The 23,682-nt window shown below is 41.2% G+C and overlaps 1 protein-coding gene across 1 annotated transcript in view; it reads left to right on the top strand.

Annotated features, from left to right (window-relative positions):
- The window catches only part of aff2 (AF4/FMR2 family, member 2), a 231,770-nt gene that overhangs the window by 148,004 nt on the left and 60,084 nt on the right, over positions 1 to 23,682 (top strand). Inside the window, exons 9-10 of the mRNA XM_012864607.3 lie at positions 4,901 to 4,955; positions 21,958 to 21,995. Of these exons, the coding sequence (XP_012720061.2) occupies positions 4,901 to 4,955; positions 21,958 to 21,995 (93 nt within the window). The remainder of the gene's footprint in view (positions 1 to 4,900; positions 4,956 to 21,957; positions 21,996 to 23,682) is intronic.

Below are 23,682 nucleotides of genomic sequence, written 5' to 3'. Positions count from 1 at the left end.
TATTACCATGAAAATAAATATTACCGTTACTGGACACAAATATTACTATTACTGGAGTGGACACACGGACAGAAAGTGCTTAGTATTTATAAAACTTAAAATAACAAAATAAAGATAATCAGTGCCGTTTACATGGCCTCAGTGGTCCTTTAAACCAATTAAATTAAAACATTCAAATGTTTGCGCGTGTAGATGTTGGGGCTAGCTTGCAATCGAATGTCGTTTGTTTAATCAGTGCTTGCGGCGCTCGCGGCTCTTGTTTTTCTGGATGGCGGTTCTGCATGTGTGCCTTTAAGTTTGTTGTGTTCCCACAGTATTTCATTATGATGTAACAATGTTTGCGAATTGCCAAACATCTGACTTGACAGGTGAGGGAGCCGGGCGAATGTTCTCAGTCTCCTCCATGTTTTGTTTATGAATGACTCGTCGCAGTATCTCACGGCCAGAAATGCTTGTGACACAAGGCAGCGGGCGTCAACACATCCGCAGCGACATCTACTGGACTGGAAGTTGTATTCCACTTGTTTTTTCCCCAACCATTCATCCATTTTATTCGTTAGTTTTTTTAATTAATAATCGATACTTGGCCTCAAGAATCGATTAATTGGATCGCGAATATTAGAATCGCGATGCATCGTCATGACGATAATTTGGCACACCCCTACTATGAATATTCTCCAGTATTCAGGTTAGACCATATTTTTCATAGGTGTTGGTTACCTTCAAATGTTACGTACGCCTAAAATAATTGGAAAGGCACATTTAAAACCAAGGAAGTAGTTTCCTTAGCGTCGCTAAATCTTCTCAAACTGCATCCTGTTGAGGCTCCCTGTTCATGCGTCGTCTACGCTTGCCGAGGATCATTGCTGGAGGCACTTTTCCTCACATCGAGTGTCAGAGTGTGAGCGTCGTCCACTGGTGATTTTACACCATTAAACTGCTTGACATGCTGAGACAATGGGCAAGCCCTGTTTAGCAATGACAACATTGACAATCTGCGTACCTGGAACTGCGTCTCATTACCGTTGAGTGGGAAATGGACTGAGTCTATGCAGCGCTTTTTCCCGTCCCACCAACAACTGAAAGCATTTCACGCTAGAGCCACAGTCACACACTGTGTGGTCGTCAACTAGGGGTTAAGTGCCTTGCCCATGTGGCAGGAGGAAACGGGAATCAAGCACACAACTTTCCGACTGGAAAACAACTACTCAGCAAGGCACCAGGATAAAGGTTTTCCAGGTTACGACACTAGCTAGATTTGTAATAGGAAACTATTTCCTGGATCTACAGCTAATAACCTTGTTCCGTTCACCACACAAACGGGTCAATTCATCTGCTTTGAGAGTAAAGAAAGAGCTGCTTGTTTAATTTGCCCGTAATAATTGCAAATAGCAAACACAGTGCTTCACTTACTGCAAGCATTAGGCTGTTCAATGTTTGTCTTCTGAGATTCCCCATAAGCATAAAGTGTTCAACGTATTAAACGGGCCTGCCTCGTGTTGTTCACGTGTAATTCGGGGTTATTATTACATGTTTTTGTGAATCTTTACAACAAACCGGATGCTTTCTGCGCAACGGCAGCAGGAGCACCGACGGACCTCTGCTGATTCATTATTTTCACTCATCAGAACGATTGGTTAAGAGCGTTCCTCGCTGCTTTCACTTAGCCATGATCCAATCACATTATGTCCAGGCAGCTGCACATGTGCAGCCGAGCAGAAGAAGAGAGCAAACAGAACCTCTCCTGCAGTGAGTCAGCTCTTTGACGGCGGCGCCTCACAACGCCAGGAATCACTCCGTGTCTCCTCGTTTTAGAGCCGCACCAAGAGCGCCGGTGTCTCCGCACTGGGTCTCCGTGTCGGCCCACCCGTCGAAACTGTTTCCTGAGCCAAAGGCCCGGTGCCGAGCAAGGCACTAACAATGCCAGGGTTACAGGTTCAACTCTCACTGCTGTTCCGGGTGAAAAGATTGCTATTTAGTATTTACCAGCAAGAGACAGGTGGCAGATTAGGAGGGAACAGGATGTTACCTGCTAATGGCCGATGCTGTTGCCACTTTCACTCTGTCTCCATGGGGGTTCTGTCCACTTTGAGCATTTTGGCGCCTTGTAGTCAGACAGGGTCATCTGTTTCCGGGTAGGTGTGTCAGAGTTAAAATATATTCATGTAACTGCAGCTACTTTCTGGTAAAGAAAATGCTCAGTAAAACATTGGTATATTGTGTTAATAATTACCATTATAACATTTTTTCCCCTGTTGAAAGAAGGACTTGGCATTAATGTGCTGACAAGATTACGTGTTTAAGGAGAAAGCTATTTAAAAAACTTTGCTTTCAAGGTGCGGAAACAGCTTAGCTTCACTCAACTGGTCTTTTTACACCGCCGTACAAAATAGTTTCTCTCCTTGATCCGCGCTACAACTCCACACGTCAGTGTTTTTCCTTTGGGATTTTATGTGGCAGACCAACACAAGCTGGAGTATAACTGGGAACCTGAAAATGCAGCTGCAAGTCGTTCGGGAATGTCTCATTGCACATCAGGAGACTCTTTGCCAGTTGTCCTTGATAAAACATCGTCCCCACAGCATCATGGCGCCGCCGCCATGTTTCAGTGTGCAGGTGGTGAGCAGAGTATAATGAAAGTTCAGATTTCGTCTCATCCGACCAGAGCACCGTCTTTCACATCTTTGCTGCGTTCCCTCCGTGGCTTGAAGCAAATTATCATGGGACGTCTTACGGCTTTCAACAGTGCCTTTCTTCTCTCATCTCTTTTATGTCGGCCAGGTTTGTGGCGTGCTGGACTGGTAATACCCCAATCTGAGTACTGGGGCTCTGCAGCTCCTCCAGAGCTACCATGGACCTTCTTGGAGCTTCTCTGTTTATTGCTTTTGTTGTGCAGCCTTTCAGTGTAGGTGGACAGTCATGTCCGTGCAGGGTTGGTGTAGTGCCATAACCTTTCTCCTTTTGCTTGGGATGTTATTTTATGAGGTAATCATACACGAGTCATCGCATTTTTTTAATTAAGTAAACAAGGCCAATAGTGGCACTGGATTTTAATTTGGAGGTAAAGGTATGTGAACGTTTCCTATCAGTATTTGTAAAAAGACTGTTGATCATTATCCTTCCCTTTCACAATTATTTTCTCTTTGTTGTTGGTTTGTCGCATAAAATTTAAATAAAGCACATTGATGTTTGGGATCGCAACCTGACAAAACGTTGAAACCTTTCAGAGGTATGGAAATGGTTGCCAGGCACTGTGACTAAAATACTGACTAGATATTAGTTTTACTCCAAGCAACAAACTTGTATCTCCTCTCTTGCTCCTCCTTCATCCCAGTAGCTGTTTTTTTTTTTTTTTAAATATATATATATTTAGTTTTTTTACATGTGAAGCCTGTTTTACCCAGTAACTCAGAAGTCATTTAAATAAAGTCACAGCTCTGTCCCCCTGAAGCACCAATAAACCAAATTGGCAGCTGAAAAGCTTCCAGAGCTCTTCCATGTTTGAAGCGGTAACGGGCGAAATTAGAGCCGAGAGCTGCTCGTTCAGCTTCACAATCCGTCCTCGAAGCCGGTCCATTCACGCATGTTGTGCTGGTCGGAATCTGCGTCTCAAAGTTAGTAATGAGGAATAATCTAATTCCTGCGCCCTCGTTCCGATGTGGTTTTGGAAAACATTCACGTTCTGTGAGGCAGACTTTCATTTTTACCTTAAAACGTTTCTTTTTCATTTTCTTTTCGCCACTGTTGCACCTTGCAGACATGGGAGGCTCCACGTTGCATCTGCGCTTTGGTCCTTAACGGTTTTAAATGTAACTGCGTCTGCCCCCCACCAGCGCTTACTCTCCCCCGGTTCATTTTATTCACGTCCGCACCACCGGCCCACCTGCCACTCGCTTCCCGATCATTATCATCTGCAGCTCGCTCACTATCGCCCTCTCTCCATCTGTCCCTCCTTATGAAATAAAATATGAATCCATTATTCATCCATTCAAACATATCTATCCTTGCCCCGTACTCGTGCAGACTTTTCCCCTCATTGTGCTTCAGTTATTCAGAACTCGTTTGTAAGGAAAAAAAAAAAAGTCTGTGTCGGGGGGGGGGGGGGGGGGGCTATGGGGGGGGGGGGTTAGCGGTGCAGTCACTGACAAGAGTGGTTCGTCAGGCAGTAAAAATGCCTTCAGGGGATTCTCCTGTCATAAGAATAGCAGTGCCAGCTCAAAATAAAAGGATAAGTGTGTGTGTGTGTGTGTGTGTGTGTGTGTGTGTGTGTGTGTGTGTGTGTGTGTGTGTGTGTGTGTGTGTGTGTGTGTGTGTGTGTAAAGCAATAAAACACTGCAGAAACTTGCTGCTCCTCATTAATACTAAATAATGTGTCTGCTAAGGAGCAGATGATGCTGATAGGGAGGTTGTGTTATCGTCCCGAAGGTGTGTACGATTTTTTTCCCCCCCCCTTGCTCAGAGAGTAAAACACACGCAAACAGCAGAAGTGAACGAGGCAACCACCAGTTTCTTCCTTTCAAATGAGTGACCCTGTGGTATCAAACATCAGTTGTTAGAGACTGATCTGTGCAAAGCAAGTCGTTCTCGGTCCAAAGGAATGCTTGGCTGAAGGTCAGCGGCCGGCCAGATGGTTCCCAGGTGAGAAAACAATCTGCTCTGTCCCTCCGCGCTCTAAAAGCTTAACATCTGGTAGGATTTTGTAGCGGGTGAAAGTCCATTTCCTTCCTTCTTCCCCAACATGAATCCCCATCGCTGTTACAGCTGCGTGATCCACGCGTTTAGCCCGCAACGGCTCCGCAAAGGGGGACCGCAGGTAACAAGTGGCCACGTCTGAGGTGACGTGGGCAGACAGGAGGTCATGGCTGCGGTAACCCGCCTGCCCTTGTGTTTGTGTGCGCAGGATGCTGGAGGACGACCTGAAGATCAGCAGTGATGAAGAAGAGGCTGAACAACAGGTGAGATCTCTCCGCAGTGAAGTCTGTTACTAAATATAAATGTGCCTATTAATAAACTGGTGACAGTATACAGGAAATCCATATCTGAAATGGTCTATAACAGGGCCCTGCAAAAGTATTCACGCCTGCTCTACCTTTTCATATATCTTGCAAATAACAACCATTGGTTTCAATGTTTTGTTCAGGATTTTATGTGATAGACCAACAGTGTTGCGTAGTTTTCAACTGTAATTATTATTATTTATCATTATAAAGTCGTTATTTCTATTATTGTTATTATTATTATTATTTATTCTGGGTTTTTTTTATTTTTGTTTTTAAAAAAATGTGCAAAGCATGCATATGTTTTTCAGAATCCTTCACTTGAATACTCCTAAATGAAAGATTTCTAGTCTAACCTCTGTAGAAGAGTAACAAAAAGAAAGCAAAAGCAAGTCCTGTTTGCAGTTTGCCACAAGCCATGTGGGAAAAAGTGCCCCTGGACAAATGAAACCAGAGTTTAACTTGCATACAAAATGCTGATTGGTGACAAACTAGCCTTCCTGGTCACCCTGAACCCACCATCGCCACTGTAAAACGTGTTGGTGGCTGTGGCATGCTGCGGGTGTGCTTTAGTCAACACTGATGTGAAGATGGATGGAGCTAAATACAGCGCAACATTAGAGGAAAGGAAACACTGTGGTTTACATCAAAGCCTATTGGTGTAAGATGTTAGAGTGGCCCAGTCAAAGTCCGAACCCAAATGAAAATATCTAGTCGGACTGAGCTGGAGCTGTTTAGATGTGACCAATCTTCACATCTGCAGCGCTGATGCCGAGCTACTCTAAAAGAACATCGCAGATTTTACAATGTGTAGAATCAGCATTTGATTCGACACTTTCTACAAACTGTTGAATCGAAGCATGCCTTGGTTTTGCACACTTTGAGCAAAAAAAAAGTGTGCAAAAAAGTGTGTTTTCAAATTTGCATCTTTAAAATCTATTAAAAACCGTGCACCATTTCCCTTCAATGCCAGAAGCCTGCATCGCTTTGTGTTGCTCTGTCACACAAAATTCTAATATGATCCATTGAAGGTTATGTTTGTAATCTGACAAAATGTGAAAGAGTTCAAGTGGTATTAATGCCGCGAAAAGACACTGTATTTACTGAAATACCAGCAAAATACCAGTGATTAAAGAGGGCAGTGAATGCACTTTTCTTGTCAATTTTTTTCACATAAATCAGAACCGGAAATTTTTCAAATAGCGCCCATTCAACTTCAAGGTATGACAGGGATTATGTTGAGTACAAAAGTCAACACACAGTGTTGGAGAAAGTGGCCTTGATGTGATCTGAACACGTAACCCCTCTGACCCTGAGTCAGATGCATTACTGCGGTGCCACAAGGTCAGTCAGGCAGGAAGGGAAGGTGCTCAGATCCTTTACTCGGCTCCAAGCACAGCCAGGAACGCTCCCGAGATCATTTCTCCCTCGCTCTTTTTTTAATGAGATCAAACCAGCTGCTGCTTCTGCTGAGTTCTCCAAGCAAAGCAGCCTTCAAATGTCATGTTCGCTTATTGCATCTGTGGACTGCAAATCAAATTTTAGAAGCATTTCAAGGATCGTTGATGAAAGCAGGGCTAACAAAAGACTGATTTGGAGAGTCACAGAAAAGTCTGGATTCTTAAATGAACGGGGAGTCTGAGATGCCAAACAAGAGGCCCGCTATCATAACGGCTGGGACAAACTCTCCAGTGAGTTTTCCCTTTTCGTGGAGAGTTGTGTAGCAACAGGATCATGCGAATGTGAGCGGTAGACTATTATGCACCAGCTGGAGTAAGAAAACATAGATAACACTCATCAAAGTCTGGCATTTTCACGTGCATAAAGTTACTGGCAATCTGACAAGAACTGCAAGAAAAAAATCCCCTTTTTTCTTACTGTTGATCTCGATTAGTTGTATATAGGTGCCCTGGATACATGTTAATGGAGCCCATTGTTATGCATAGCTGGGTTTGTAGCAGTTTTCAATCTGCATAAACAGGTCAAGAATTAACTAATTAAATGTGATTATACTGCCTTAAAGGAAACCTTTGTGTCAAGTCATCGGCTGTGTTGTTGCAAATGTGATGATTTTACCTTGACACAATCAGTGTCCTTCCTGAGTCTTTCAGTTACATCCTACAATTTATTTATTCTTTTAGAGCACAGAGCCGCCCAGTAAAACCTTAAGACTTTAAGGTTTAAAGGTACCAGTGCTTTGCTAAGTAGCAATTATTTATCATCATGCAAAAGTTTCTTATAGTTCCCCTATAATTCCATAATCCTTTATAAAGTAGCCTAACATATTGATATTGACTATTTATAAAGCCTTCATAAGGGTTATCTTGCTATTAAGTGGTATCCCTTTATTATATGCCAACCAATGGCATACTTCTTTAAGTCACAATTTTAATACAATCTAAGGACCAGTTTAGCATAACATCAATCGCCTTTTACATGGAGTCAGTTTTTGTTTTGAATATAGTCTTTGAAACTTAAAAAAAATGTAAATGGATTTGGGATGATTTGATATGTGTGCTACTTTTATTTTTGCGGTAGATACCGACGATTCTTTTCAGTGAGAAGGACAAAGTTAGGTGGAACGTTATCTGAGATGCGAGGTTTGACTCCTAACAGACCCGGAGATTAAAAGCACTCAGTGATGAACCTGGTGTATCTATACATTAATTCACCACAGTGGTGAAGTACTACTTGTGACATAAACTCTTGTTACGGTTGACACCATTTCTGCTCCAGTTCTGACCAGCATTCTTAGTCGGATGGACACACATCCACCAGCTCGTTCTTCCCTGCTACCGCTTGACCAGAACACCTTATATTAACAGACCTGGCAGGGCTTATGTAAAAGATAGCAGGAGTGAGAAGAAGCAGCTGCAAGTCTCACTATTTTACACATTATCACCCATCTTTTACTTGTCGCGTAACTGCACTACGGGCGTTTCATTTAATTTTAGATTTGCCCAAGAATAAGGTGGAACCATGAATATGTCAAATTTGGACATTATATGCTATCTGGTTGGTCTTTTTTTAACACCTTGTTGTGTTTTATTCATAAGCGCTGTGATGTCAGTGTGTTTATTCAGGGTCCACTGACTAAGGAAGTCAGATTTGTCACCGTAGGGCACATTAAATATGGGCCGTGCTGTTGTCCTGCACAGCTTGTCCTGTTTTTCAGTATGAAAATTGGCACTGTGGCCTTCTCTTTGCTAATCACTGTCATCATGCACTAATGATGCCAGAGATGAGTTCAAAGCAGTCAGTGGGGTCCGTGCTTCTGCTTCCTCCCCCACCGTGCAGACGGATATCAGCGCTCATCAAAGAGTCGGCAAGATATTCTCTGTTAATGAAAAGATACAGATTCCTCCCATCCCCTTTTAACTTGTCTTTTGATTGTATAATTACAACCAGGGTAGACATAATAATTATAAATGATGGCAGGTCATTTACAGTGGTTTTAGTTGTTATAATTACACTGAAATTAGATATTTTAATTACCAAAATTTAGTGTGCATTCAGAACTGTGCCCAGTGTTAAACTGTTTCTCTCGTGGTGAGTAGACAGGATGAAAAAGAAAAAGTGTTATTAATTTATCATCGTCACATGTTCATTTAGTTTGCTGCCTTTAAAAGACGCTGTGAGTTATTCACAAAGTTATTATGTATTGTGCCTATTTAAGTCATATTTTAAATATCAGTATTAATGATGTGGAACTTAGATTTCTATGTTACTATCAGAAACTTTTTGTCCTTAATACCGATCTGGGTCATTTAAGAGCAGGCAGTCTCAGATACCAGGTCCCAGTCTGATACCTCATTAAAATCAACATCATGCATATGCTTGGAAACTCAGTAGCTTTAAAGGGCGCTAAAATAACAACCTGAATTTCCCCCATTAAATGCTCTACATTAATACGGTGACTGTATCCCATTTTACGGACTTACCAGTTATGTTACTTGGGCAATTTAGCATCTATTTGTAGCCCCCACTACAGACCTTTTTTAAAAGATATGATTAAAAACAGATGGTTACAGACATTGTATAAGAGGATGTATAACTGAAATTATTTTTTTCTCGCCATCTAGCTTTTCCTGCTTTAGGTCGGTCAGGATTAACAGGACTGTCCCAGTTAGGATTTATCCTTGCTAAATCCCATAATAATGTGTAGGATATGTTTGTCTTTTAACTAAAATAAGATCTTTGTGATGTCCATCCCATATTTTTGTGTTCCAAAGCTACTTTGTAACTGTATGCTTTGGGTCATAGTTATTTTAGAAGATCCATTTGAACCCAAAGTTTAACCTGGTTGAAGTCTTGAAATGTTGCTTCAGTATTTGTCCTTTCTGATTTTGCACCAGTCCCTCCTCCAGTATTTATGTTATCTGGCAGTCTATGTTGTTTTTAGAGTAATGGCTTCATGCTCGCTGAGTTGCCTTTCAGGCCGTTTTGGGACCCAGCCCACTGTGGATGAAGACGTTCTCGCTTTAGTCAGCCTCTTAACAAGATCTTTTAGCTTTTTTTCTGGAGATTTTGTAGAGATTTCTACAAACATGTATTCATTTTGTGAGACACAGAAAAACAGTATGACAGCCAGACATTCCCATGTTATTCATGCTTGCATATAATTGTCTGCAATTGTTGCCCTTAGGCAACTGAAAATTAGGATAGGTCGACAATTCTCTTGCTGAAATTTTTTGAAATCCAAAACACATCCACAGCCTACAACTTACAGTATAAAAAGCTTCCAAAGCTTCTTTACATCATTAATACTAACAAAGCTTCTCATCATCTGGGCTTTGCCAAACTGTTTAAACAGAGTTGTCTTGGTGATATATAGAATACAGAAAAAAAAGAATTTTTTTTTCTGTATTCTGCCTTTTAACAAATAGAAATAATTTTGAAAACATTAACTGTTCTAAAACGAAAAAGCCTAGTCAGAATGGCAAACAGCACAAAAAAACTTAGTTTGCGTTTTTATACAGTGTATTTATTTATGTAGTTTAGACTGTGTCTGTCTCATCACGTAAAGCTGCAGCCTAATGCTAAAGCTAATGCCAACATGTCTGTTCGCTTTTATCTTTGAGAAATTAACACAATAATTTGCTCTCTCTCAAATCCCACCTGTTAGAGTTACCTTTTGTTGCGATGCCTGAGGAGAACATCAGACGCCTTAATTCTTCATTTCTGCTCCTCTAAAATCTCCTGAACCACCGACTGAGTATCCCTGTGTAACATTTTGTTAATTAAGTTTGATTCAAATATAATTTAAAAAAAAAATCAAAAAGGAAAATTAAATGTTGTTGTGACTCATACTATTTTTCAAAGAGTTTTAGTAGATGCTGCTGTCTGTGGGCAGGAAGGATCTGCTGTAGTGCTCTGTATTGCATGTTATACTTGCATTTAAATTGACACATTATCATGCTCAACTGATAAAAACAATGTTTTGTAACTTTAGATTTTTACATAAACACATCATTTCTGTGTTTTATTTATAGAATATGTGTAGAATTTTGAACGCTGTTGGGAAAACATCCAGATATATAGGACTGAATTACGGATTTAGTTTTTATACAATCCATCTTTTTAATGAATACAAGATCAACATATAGTTTGACTTTTTCATTTTATATCTAAAACAGAAATCCTCGCCTTTTGTCTTTTTTCTCGTTGGTCTCGGAGGAAGACCAGATTAAGGAATGGTTTAGGTAAGAGGAGCACAAAGTGTGGAAGAAGCAAAAAAGAAGGAAATAAACGAGAGCGACAGAGATCAAGAGATAAAGACAAAGACAGACGGAAAGAAAACAAGAAGAGGGAGAGATGACGATGATGGAGAGCGCGGGGCTGAGATGAATTCAGCGGCATTTATCTGTGCATGCCGTTAACAGGCTTATGGCAAATGAGTGCATGGTTTATTATCAGGCTTTTATAGCCTGAAGTAAAACACAAAACACATTCATAATCAAACACATGGACGGGCATGTATTACACAGAGAAGCGCATGCAGCCCTCCCATGTAACGCCCCCCTCCCAAGAATTTATGGCAGCAAACACATAAACACACTCTGACAGTGTCTTCCAGACACACACACACACACACACACACACACACACACACAGATGCACACCATCATTAGTATGCTGTGGCAGAGCGCGGCGAGGGCAGCAGAGGAGGATGATGAATATGTTTTTGGCAAAGAGCAAAAGAGACGGAGGAGAGGAGGGAATTGGAAGAAGAAGCACAGGAAGGAGAGATAGAGGAGAGAGGGACAGGTGGAGAGGAAAGCAGTGATAGAAAGTGGAAAGTGGTGCCTAATGACTACAGAAACTGACAGGAAACAACAACCCAATTACCAGAGCAGGACTGTCCTTTGTCTCTGCAAGCCTGTGATGACAGATCCCCGTGGTCAGAGCTAAGTCGGGCTCAAAGGGTCCGTCTTTATAGGAACGCGCAGTTGCAGCTGGCAAACATGTCCAACCCCGAAGGTGAACGCGGTCGAGTTTGTCAAATAAAAACAGCAAAAGCGCGAGCAGGTATTCGGAGGCGTTCTCGAGCATCTGCGGTATGCATGCTGCAGCCTGACATGTACCAGTCAGCAGGAAAACTTGTCATGGGAGAGTTTTCAGGCTTTGCTTGAGGGAAAGTGGCAGATGAAGGTAGGGAATGACGCTCGCGTTCAGCCGCGGTAAACACAGCTCCTGAACTAAACGTGGCCAGTTTATTTCGGTCTGTTCATAAAGTGCCACGTTTACAATAAAAAGTCACTTCGAGGCACTTTACAGAGAACAGTCCAATTCAGTCAAATCTATTTCAACACACTTCAGCCCAATATTTATTTTTAGTGCAATGTAGTCAGATTGAGTTACATGCATCATGGGTCCTTCCAACTCCAAAAATTCAAATTGAACCCAGTTCTCATCCTAAAATAATAATAATAATACATTTAGATTTGTATTTCCCTTTGTTCATTCATGTTCACTCATTCCCAGTTGTGTACAGTTAACACATAGATCCAAATTTGACATTTACATACTTTTGTTCCAGTTGTAGCCCATTGATTAAAATGCGAAACAAATGAAGTCCAGTAAAGATTTAAGTCAACAAGTCAGATTCTCTTAATAAGTAACTATAGAATGCCAATTTGTTCAAAATGGAAATCGACTCTTTACTTAGCTTAGAAATCACCTGTCCATTTAGAGTTTCCCCTTGTGACTCTCAATTCAGTTCAGTTCAGTTTATTTATATGCCGCCAATTTACAACACACATCATCTCAAGGCTCTTTACGAAGTCAGTTCTATCGAATCACCCAGACAGATTGGTTAAAAAGTTTTTATCTAAGGAAACCCAGCAGATCGCAGCATTCACCCTCCCGGATGAGCATGGAGCCAGGGCAAGCATGCGTATAGCGACAGTGGAGAGGAAAACCCCCCTTTAACAGGAAGAAACCTCCAGGAGAAACAGGCTTAATGCGAACGACCATCTGCCACGTTTGAGAAAAAATAAATAGCTTATACTTGTATAGCGCTTTAACTAGTCCGACGACCCCAAAGCGCTTTACACTACACACACACAGTCACACCCTGATGGTGGTGAGCTGTGTTAGTAGAAAAGAGACACAGAAAGAAAGCAGAAGCACTTTTGGCTATTATTTATAGCTCTAGATCCTTCCAGAACATCCTTTTGATCTGTGATCTACAGCTCAATATCAATTGTAAGGTCTCGACACAGAAAGGGGGTTGAGTTTACCCCACCAATAGTGTGCAGATAAGAGATCCACCTGGGTGGGGGGGGGGGGGGGTGTCACAAACCTGTAGCCACTATGAATTGTAGGGGATAATACAGGCGTGTGAAATAAACATGAAACAAAGGGAGGTCAGCTTCAGACGTAGATGAGTGCAGGCGCACCGGATGATCTTCCAAAGACCGTCGGATCTGAGAAACCCATTGTTCAGCAGAATTTGATCCGTATAGCAACATGCTGAGGATGGTGCGCAACGAGTATTTAAAGCACTTAATGGATTTCAAATGCCTGCATTGGGAACCTGAGGTGATATCACCCACACGTCTTACACGTGGTTCGGGGGAAATAAAGTGAGCTGTAAGCCACACCCCTTTGGTTCCACAGTCAACTGCGTGCTCTGAATGCACACATGGCCCATGTCAACAGATCAACAGATCAACAGATCAACTTGACATAAAAGGACTAAGTGATCCGAGACGGAGGCTTTATGGTTACATGTTTTTCTTTTACAGAAAACAGAATCTGTTGTTTCTAATTTTTATGGAATCATTGTTTTGTTTTTTTGCTAATGCTTCTTAATTTTGGTTTGTTAAATCAAAAAATAAATGAGTAGCCCTCACAGTTCGAACTGTCAAGTGCTATTAATTTCTGCCTTTTTAGTTTGGGTTTTTTCATCCCTGACTTTTTTTTTTTTTTTTTTTTACAAAAGAAGGGAATCCCTCTAGTACAGAGGACCAATCCTGCAATTATCAAGAATAAATTTAGAAATAAATAGCTTAATAAATGAACTACTCACACAATGAATAGTTTAGCAAATGAACTAATGTGCCTTCCAATGCAAAAAAATAAATAAGTATTTTATTTCCAGTTTATGGCTGTTATAATTTATTTCTGTGCCCCTGTTATTGTTTGTTTTTTAAAGTCTCCCTCTCTTCTCTCCGGACATTTTCGTTAATGTCCGTGAGGTGGACTGTGTTTTTCCATCATGTCACACAAAAGATGGTGAGATTCCTTTGCGCCGGTAAAGGACATCACAGGTTTCCGGTGATAAATTAGTTGCAATAGGATACAGGCATACAGGCTATTTTTCCTACCTCCTTCCTTTCTGACTGCACTATTCGGACAGCACTTATCATGGTGACCGTTGACGCACTTCCGCTTTGGCTAAATAGTCCTTACCCAATCGAGGTGTTCAGATGGAGCCTAAGCATAAAGGCATTACCGTTTACGGATGCTCTTTCAAAATAAAAGTGATGGACTGATTTTGCAATCTAACCAGAGGAAACGTTTTAGAAACAAGGTAGGGTCTTAAAATTTTTCTAATGATAGTTACCAAAAATATACAGACATACCTTTAAAAAAAATAAAGTAGTAACATCCCATTTTTGATCAATGGAAAATAAAACTGGGAGCAAATTTCTAATAAGTTTTGCTTTTCAGAAAAGGAATCTGAAAAAAAAAATGTTTTCATCACTTGGTTTGTTTGGATTAAAGATGGATAAAACCCTTCCCTGTTTGATTCAGGACCAGCTCCTTAAACAGCCGTTGCACTGCACAGTTTGATAAAAATCCTGATTGTGGTATTACTGCAGCATAAATGCAGCCAGCATTGAATGAAGAAGAAACTTTTATTCTCTAAAGTCTTGTAATTTCTGAAAATGTATTGTCCAATGCCCAGCTTTGCTGTCAGTACATGCTCTCTCACAGAGAGGGATTGCTGCAAAGTCAATGACTCTATGCACTCGGCCGGGCTTCCTTATGAATATTTTTTCAACAATTGGAAAAGCCATGATGAATTGGTATTGGACAGAACTGTATGCCACAGGATCACACTGTGTATTCAACAGGATTGGAATAACTTTAACCTGCTGGTCTTGTAAAGTGTTTTTAGTTTGTTGGGAATTGGTGCTGCAACAATAAACTGAAATCAATCAAATTCAAAGCATTTTTTTTTTTGTTTTATCCTTTAAAGTTTTGTTCATTACATACCAGAATAATCCTGGAACAGAACATGACTTTGAACTTGATAGGTAATTTATTTTCCCACCCTTAGGAACTCTGTGTAGTCTCTCTGGGTTTCCACAGCAACAGTTCAACGTGTCAGAGCTCCAGGCAAATTCCAGACTAGGAGGAAATATCTGAACATGTACAAGCACAACGCAGTTCAGCACACAGCCTTTTTTTTAGGTTTTTATTTATTAACAACTTTACACATTTGAACACCCAAACATACTAAAAATTGACAAAGCTCCCATAGGTAGGTGGCTGTTTACTGAGTCCCTGTTGGGGATAAGGTTGAACAGATGTGCCATTTTTACTGGATCTAATAAAATGTTGTATCTGATCTTCGTGTTCATATTACTTCAAACATTATGCAAATCCTTTCAAATTGCTGCTGGATTTGTGCAGCAAACAGATTATATTGTAGAGAAATCTCCATCCATCACACTTTATACTCCTCTCCCTGTATGATGGACTAGCAGATGCACATTAATGTCGCATCCTGATTTTTTTAAGTTTATATTACTTTACTCTAGTTAAAGCAGTTACGTATATGCAGATTAAACTGGCCCTGCATTTTATTTAAATGTATAGTTTATGCTGCATGTGAAAAACCTGCCTTTTTACACAGTGCATATGTTAATGCAAGCAGAGTAGAACTACTAGATGTTTGTTTTTTTTCCCACATTGATCAGAAATGGGTTGAAATAGTTATGCAGAAACGTTATGCGCCAAAGAAAATGCTCCAAGAAGAGAATTGTTAGATAAAAAAAACAAATGTAACACCCACACATCAGAGGACAAACTGGTTTCTTTTTGGAAAGCAAGAAAATGCATTTAACATATTTAAGTTTGATACAAAACAGGGCAGAAGTGATCCAACTGTCTTATTATCATCAGCAATAAACAGTAGGCTATGCAAATTAGATTACTGAAACATCCATTGCATTCAGTAACTCTAGTACACTAAGTAAAATATATAATGTAGATACATGACACAGGGACTGTTTTAAAGTCTATAGTTCTGGTATTTATGATGATTTTCCATTTACAGCAAATTAAAATATGATATTTAAGATTAAAATATACATCAGACCGATTTTTAAAAATAAAGCATTTGTTATACAGAAATGGGGCTGAATGAAAAGTGTTAAATGCTTGCTTAAAGGTTATTTTCATCTGACAAGCCTCATCTGAATGGATATTCTAATGTACCTGATGTGATTGTCAAATCTATTATTTCCAGTCCAACAATATGGGTGTTGTTTTAGAAAGTTGCATCTGTCTGCAGCTGATCTATTGGCAGTGAAGCAGCTTACTGTAGCTGGGCAGCAATACAGTTTTAAATGATTTTAGTAAAATATTTTTACGGTATACCCGCATGAAAAGTTTTATTATTTGCATACAGATCATCAGAAATGCTGGTGTGATTAGAAATCCAGCTCTTTTAATAAGATGATATATTTACAAACTCAAAGAAAATGTTTTACCGATCTTAAACTGCTTTCAAAGATGTGCTATCAGTGGAGAGTACTCCAGTCTCCATATGTTGTAGTCTGTCTGGTTCTGTAATTCTAATGTGTATTTAATCCTAGAAAACCATAGAAAAGGCTTTTTTTTCTTTGTCTTTATACAAACAGAATAAATGTTTCATGAATCTCAGACTGTGTAGAATCATCCAGTTCGGTTTAATCAGTCTAAATCCCCTTCCGCACAAGCTTGGATTTTGGGCAGACTGACATTATAGTTTTTAATTATTTTATTTATTTATTTTTCATCGTCTGAACCTCAAAAGTTTTTGGTTAAAAAAAAGAGAAATAGAATGAAAAAATATTGTTTTCAAAGTGCAAACTCTATCATTTTATACAGAATATCCAGAGATTTTTAAAGACACTGACATAGTACTTTGCACATGCCCACGCTGGCTTTCTGTTAGAAAACAAGACAACAACAATCTATTGGAACAATTTACAGTCAATTCCACATCTGCCTCCATTTGTACTGACTCTGTTTCAATTCAGCTTTATCTGTGAGCCGGAGACGTTAACGAGGGAGAGGAAAGGTTAGACAGTGTCAAAGAAAATGTTAGCTACAATTGTCTTGGGAGGAAACCTTAACCTGGCATTTCTTTGGCCATGCTCGGGCTCTTTTGGTTTTATTTTAATTAAGTTAATGTTTACATCAGACCTGTCCAGGGTGAACCCCGCCTCTCGCCCATTGATAGCTGGAGATAGGCAGCAGCACCCCTCGCGGCCCCATGAGGGATAAGCGTGTAAGAAAATGGATGGATGGATGTTTGCATCATGCCTTTGCTGGGGCTTTGTAGGTATTATAGTGTTTTTAACTGTTATCTCAGATTCAGATGCCAGATTTTTTTTTCCCAACCGAGGTGAACACTGCTGTCCTGCAGCAATAAGGTTCTGGGGTTTTTGATAGAGGTTGCAGTTTCTCCCTGCAGAGGTTCTCTTCCAGAACTCCAACTTCCTCCCACAGTCTAAAACACGTGACTTCTAGGTCTACTGTCTTTAAATTGCCGTTACGTATGTGCGTGTGCATGCAAAACCCATGCCTTTCACAATACATTGAGTTTAAACGGACGTTTCGTGCAAAGAAGCAAAACCATGTTTCTGGAAAGGGCAGAACATTCAAGAAGGTTTAACAAAGGGTCAAAGTATATCGGAAAGTTGGAACAAATAGAGCAGAGTGTGAGATTTAGCAATAAATCTAATTTAAAAGGTTACTGAGTAAGTAGAAGAGTTTAAAGTAAGAGGAGTGCTGCATCTTTACTGCTGTAAGAATGCCAAATATCAGTTTATATTTTATACGACCCAATGGAAATGACTGACTGCCTAACACAGCACGCTACAGTATGTCAATTTGACTTTTTCTGTTCCAGGCAGACATAAGTGAGTAATAAAGTCAGTTTTGGCCTGTAACTATTAAAAGTGATCCAATAAAAGGCGCAGTGGGTAAACCACGGTATGTAGAAACCAAATACGGGTCGGTGGGGTCCAACAGACAAGCTAATGTAGCTCCATTATATTTATTGAGTTTATTTGATAGGGACAGATGCACAAAAACACAGAGAAACTGAGAAAGCAGCAGTCCCATGCGTGCATCGTGGTGCTTCCAGCATGAGCTAATTTACAGTATTTGGCCCAAGATCGGCTTTTAAAACAGAATATCTAAAATATTACGGTTAATAGGACAATGACAAGCGAGCTGACAGTCCATGCTGTGTCCTGGAGAAAGAGCTGGTGGAGATTCTTAGTCATCCAGGTCATTGTCATTCCAAAAAAAGTAAAAAAAACTAAACAACTGGACTTTTTTCCGAAGTTTGAAGAAGTTTTGCTTCCCATACAGAAAGCTTTCTCAATTCAAAAGTCTGGAGTAGTGTGGAGATCCAAGCTTTATGTTATTGCCCAAATAGTCGTTGTTATGGCTTAGATAACATGCAAATTAAACCGAAACTCTTGTAATTTTGTTGGCCTGCAAAATTACTTACAACACAGCAATAGGTTTGATTCCTTCCAATTTTCACCTCAATACTCACCTCCACCACATCTCCCCTGTAAGTCAGGCCAAAAAGTCCAGTTGTTTTGTTTTTGAACTATTTTTTGGAAAGTCCTAGAGAAAGGTTTCACAGATTCCCAGTTTAGTATTTACAGGGTTGCACAGCTGCAGACCAGCCATGGTGCCCATGCTGAGCTCCGCCCGGCATCTAAAGCACCAACACGGGCACGTAAGCATCAGAACCGGATGAAGGAGCAGTGGAAGAAGGTAGCCTTATGATGAATCACGTTTTCTCCTACATTCACTAGATGGTTAGGTACAATGCTGTGTTATCTGGGGAACATGTATGCACTATGGGAAGAAGGTAACCCATTGAAGTCAGTGTGAGGCTTTGGACAATGTTCTGCTGGGAAGTGTTGACTCTGCCATTGTTGTGGATGTGACTTTGACATCTTCCACCAACCAAAGCCCAGTAGCCAAATCACATTCACCCTAGAATGGCAGCAATATTCCCTGATAGGTGTTGTCTTTCAGCAGGATAATGCACTCTGCCACACACAAAAACGGTCAGGGATGATTTTAGGAACAAAACATCAAGTCTGGGGTGTTTACTTGGCCTCTCAAGTCAAAAGATCTCAATCCTATCACAGATTTACGGCATGTCCTGGTCAGCATGTCCCACCATTAGCAGACTTTCAGGACTTAAAAGATCTGCTGCTACCCTTTTTGGTGCCTCAACAGGTTAGGACCGATTTGGCAGCAGAAGGGCAAGCAACACGTCGTTGGAAATGGCGACAAATCATGTCAGGTCCAACTTGCTGCCAACGGAAAATTCCTGAATTGTGGAGATTTCCCTAAAGTGAAGATTCAGTCGCTCTTGTACTTCCAGCCAGGCAACCGCAGAGCAAGAGTTGCATCAGGAGAGAGGATTTCATACTCAGCGTTCAGGTGTTAGAGCTGCTTTATAGAGTCTTTTGTGCGAAACAACCCATGAGGACAAGCCACGAAATTATTGTCTGGTTTCTGCTTAAGATGTTGTGGGCGTCCTGTTAAGTCGGCACTGCCAGGCCTGCTGTGAAACACCGGGACGTCTGGCACCCGCATACAAATAGGAAATCGTATAGGTCTCGTAGCGCTTTAAGCTCTCTCTTTTTTTCTCCTCTGTCTCTGCTAAATCTTGTTCTCTTTGTCAGGAACAACACTTCCAGCTGCCCTCCGCTAGCAGAGACTCTGCGTCTAAACGCTGGTCGGGTTGTGCTTTATTTAAAATCCGAGCCGAGCCACCAGCTGGGTAATATATTCACACATAGATCTTCTCCGCTAGCCTTCGTCAAGTCTCCAAAAGCCAAAGATCTGAGGAGGTTTGTTGTTGTAGCCTGCAGCTCTGCATCGATCTCCCAGAAACTTCACTGGCCCAGTTAATCACCTTGTTCCTGGAGAGGGCAGGAAACAACAAGCTGGAAAAGAGAAAATGTCCATTTTCTGCTGTTGAGTAATTCATTTTAATTGCTGAGTAACCGAGCTTGAAGAGGAATTACGGACATGACATTTGGAGAAATTGGGTTTCTGTCTTTTGTTTGCTCGGTTCTGTTTTGTTTTCGTAATTGTTGTACAAAATTGCATGGGAGCTATCGGAGGTGAGGAGAGAGGAGGAGGAGGAGGAGGAGGAGGATGGGCTTTCCTGCCCAACATAATCGCCCTATTCTTTCCCTGAAAGGGGGAAAAGTTGAATAGAAATATAAGCGTGAGCTGGGGCTGAGGTGAAGTGAGAAAGACAAGGGAGGAAGTAAGGGGCGAGAGAGAGAGAGAGGAGCATCAGAGGGATTTCTTGTCATTTAAATCACATAAATGCAGCTTTCTTCTCTGGAAGGAGGAGAGATCTGTTTCCTCTATAAATACCCACAAATAAAACACACACACACACACAGATTAGTGTCACGGCATTGTAATTCACATCAAAATCAGTTTTCTTTCATCTTTTGTGTCAAACGTCTGATGTCCAAACCAACGCTATTTAACTGGTTCCATGCTATCACTATTAGTCTATTGTACAGCACCGTGCAAACATGTTCAGACCCACTGAGCAACCACAAGCGTCAATGCATTTCACTGAGATATTAGGGGACAGACCTGCACAGAGTTATCCCTTACTTGGAATGAAAACTACACGGTTTTAAACATTTTTACTACAGCCACCTGATATCAGGAAAATACAGAGATGCCATACTAGTGGTTCAAATTAAATAAACAATCTAGATTTAAACGAACCCCCAATTTGTCTGACTCCCCTCTTTCCTAATGTGAAGGCTACATGAAGTTTGGACGTCTGTAGAGATTGACTCTGCAGGAAGTTGCTGACCTCTGTGCACGAAGAGCCTCAGCATTCGCTGCCCTCGCTTCGCCAGTATCTATTGCTTCATTATAAAGCCACTTACAGGTGACCGGTGAATATAGGAGCGAGGAAGTTTCACAACTGGACCTGTTGTACGGGTGGCATCCCATCACCGAACCAGGCAGGAGTTCATTGAACTCCTGAGAGCGACCCGTTCTTTCATAAAACGTTTGTAGGAACCGTCTGCATTGCCAGGCGCTTGATTTATTTGCATTGTTGGCTCTGGTGTCTTTCAGCTTCTTCTTCACAATACCCCACAAATTCTCTATGGGGTTCAGGTCAGGGGAATTGGCAGGCCAATCAAGGACAGTAATGCCATGGTCAGTACACCAGTTACTGTGAGAATCTTATGTCGTCTCTTAACCACTACCATACTTGTGATTTAGTTTACTGAACCAAGCTGAGTGTTTTTCAAGGCTCAGGAAACCCTGCAGTGTTTCCAGTTAATTAGACGATTCAAGTGATTAGTTGAATAGCCTACTAGTATACTTTTTCACGATATTCTAATATTTTGAGATAGGATATTTGGGTTTCTTAAGCTGTAAGCCATAATCAGCGATATTAAAACAATAAAAGGCTTGCGATATTTCAGTTGATTTGTAATGAATCCAGAATGTATGACATTTCATGTTTTTTAAGTGCATTACAGAAAATAAAGAACTTTATCACAATATTCTAATTTTCTGAGACAGCCCTGTATACCTGTTGTCATGGGAGTGATTGAAACAGCTAATTGACATTATTTAGGTCTGTAAGCGAATACTTCTGGCATTATAGTATCTCAGCCAATAGAAATATAAATCAGGAATGGGCATCAATCTCATTTAGCGTCCAGTTACAGCCAGATGTGTTATCGGCATACAGCGCATGGATGCCTGACACTTGAAACTTAGCATCTTCCCAGATGTTGCGTCCCAGCAGTCCTTCACAGTTGCAATGTTGTTTCAAAGTGAAGCTTCAGTTGTAATGTGACAAAATGCGCAAAGCTTTAAGAAGTGTGACTATTCCTGCAGAGCCCTTTAGCATGTCTAAAACACCAAAGTCATTTGTGCCCAGCCGTAGCTGTTTTACAGTAAATCGTCGCTTCATGCCGCTCTCGTTGCAGTCCTACTTTACAAGGTGCCAGGTGTAATTTCATCCAGCCGAAGAGACGTTATTCACGAGTCGATTTCTCACGGTTGCTTTGAACTTAACCACTGAAGGATCAATATCCTCGTTGTTTATGGGGGGGGGGGGGATAACTGTATCGGCCAGCTGTAAAAACAAAAGCAGCTGCTCAGGCTGAATATCTAAATCTGTCTTTCTGTGTCCTGACAGGTGTCTGACAAGAGCAAAGCCAGAGGCACGGCACTGAGGTAAGACGACCAGGAGACCGGGATGTGTTCATGTTGATTGCAGATTGTTTTTTTTAGCCCCCTTAAATGTGTTGTGTTGCTTTGTGTCTTGGCTGAGAGAAATGGAAGTGGAGACCACATTTGGTCTGAATTAGGACAAGTTGTTACAGCCAGGCATAGAAGCTATAAATAAATGTTCCCTGGCCTGAAACGCGTCGCTGCAGTGGTCGGTCCTGGATGAATCCCCGGACGTTCGTTTAATGTAGTTGTTTTCCGATGGCGCCGTTAAGGTCAGGGACGTCGCAGTGACCGTAGAACATCCGACAGCCAGTCACAGTGGTGCGCGCACGTGTTTTAATCCCGAGTTAAATCCAACGAGATGGAACGGGCCAAGGGTACTTGATGCAGTTTCAGTGAGAATCGTTCATTTTTTACTGTTTTCTTTTTCATATTTCGAGTTCATTGCAGCTGGAGCTAAGGTCTGGAGAGGTGCAGAGGATTTCATTGGCTGAAGTATCTGTGATGACAGGTGACCACATGATAACCCCAGCCAGCAGCCGTCAGGCGGACTCTTAGCTCCGTAACGCTGCTTTTAAGATGCTACACATCTGACACGCTCAGTATTTGTGATGCCTTTTAACGTTCTCTGCATGTAGAGACTGTAAATCAAAGGCAAGGGAAAATCCTACGCTCACATATAAGCTTTCTGTTTCTGTTATTTATATCTTTGGCTGTTTTAGTCAGACGTGGCTTTAATCATTTGAGAGTCTGCCTTAAGGACGGTGTTGTTGTTTCAGTTCTGCTACGTCTATCGACCAAACGTGCAGTTTCTGCTTAAATCTAAGTCTGAGTTACTACCAAAAAGTTGTCCACTCTTAATCAGGATCAGCTCTCTTAAACCATGGTCACACATTAAAGGAATTTTACTTTGATTACAGCGATTGAATACTATAGATATTTAGTATGTAAAGAAAAGAAGAAGGGAGGTGACTTGTGAAGTGTAATGGGCTGATTTTTGCTTCACAGCAGTGTAGCTGACTAATCAGGCTGTGAGGTGTTCATGGTGTTCAGAGACACTGTCTGGGGGAATAAACTGTCTCTGTGGTGGCTGGTTTTAGCAAACAGCGCTCTGCAGCGCCGACCTGAAGGTGAAAGGCTAAACAGCTTGTGTCCAGGATGTGTGGGATCTGCAGAGACGTCAGCGTTCCTTTTCCTGACTCTAGACCTGTACAAGTCCTGGATGTAGGGAAGCTCACCCATGATGGTCATCTTTGTAGAATAAGTCGTTCGTTGTTTAGAGCTGTCGTGTTTTGTGGAGCCAGACCACACCGTGATGGAGGAATACAGGACATGCTGATTGATAGCACTGTAGAAGATGACCAGCGGCACCTGTGGAAGTTTGTACTGCTTGGGTTGCTGCAGGAAGTACAGTATCCACTGGATCTACTTCCAGACAAGAGTCCATGTGTGAGGACTCTCTCAGATCCAGAGAAAGGGTGGTTCCTAGGAACTAGAAGTGAGAGATGCACCAACTGCCTGCAACAGTAGGTGTGTGCGGCACAGCGCCATCAGAGGTCATCATAGATCCTCAATGCCTCACCTCTCATTTCTCTTTATGGACAGTCAGTCCATAAATTGAGTGATTTTGAGCATAAAACCATTAAAATCACACTGAAAATCATTCTGAAAACAAAAGCAGAACAGTCAA

This window comes from Fundulus heteroclitus, chromosome 23 (genome assembly GCF_011125445.2).
Source record: "Fundulus heteroclitus isolate FHET01 chromosome 23, MU-UCD_Fhet_4.1, whole genome shotgun sequence".
In the NCBI taxonomy this organism is placed as follows: Eukaryota; Metazoa; Chordata; class Actinopteri; order Cyprinodontiformes; family Fundulidae; genus Fundulus; species Fundulus heteroclitus.
This window is presented reverse-complemented; position numbering and strand designations above follow the sequence as displayed.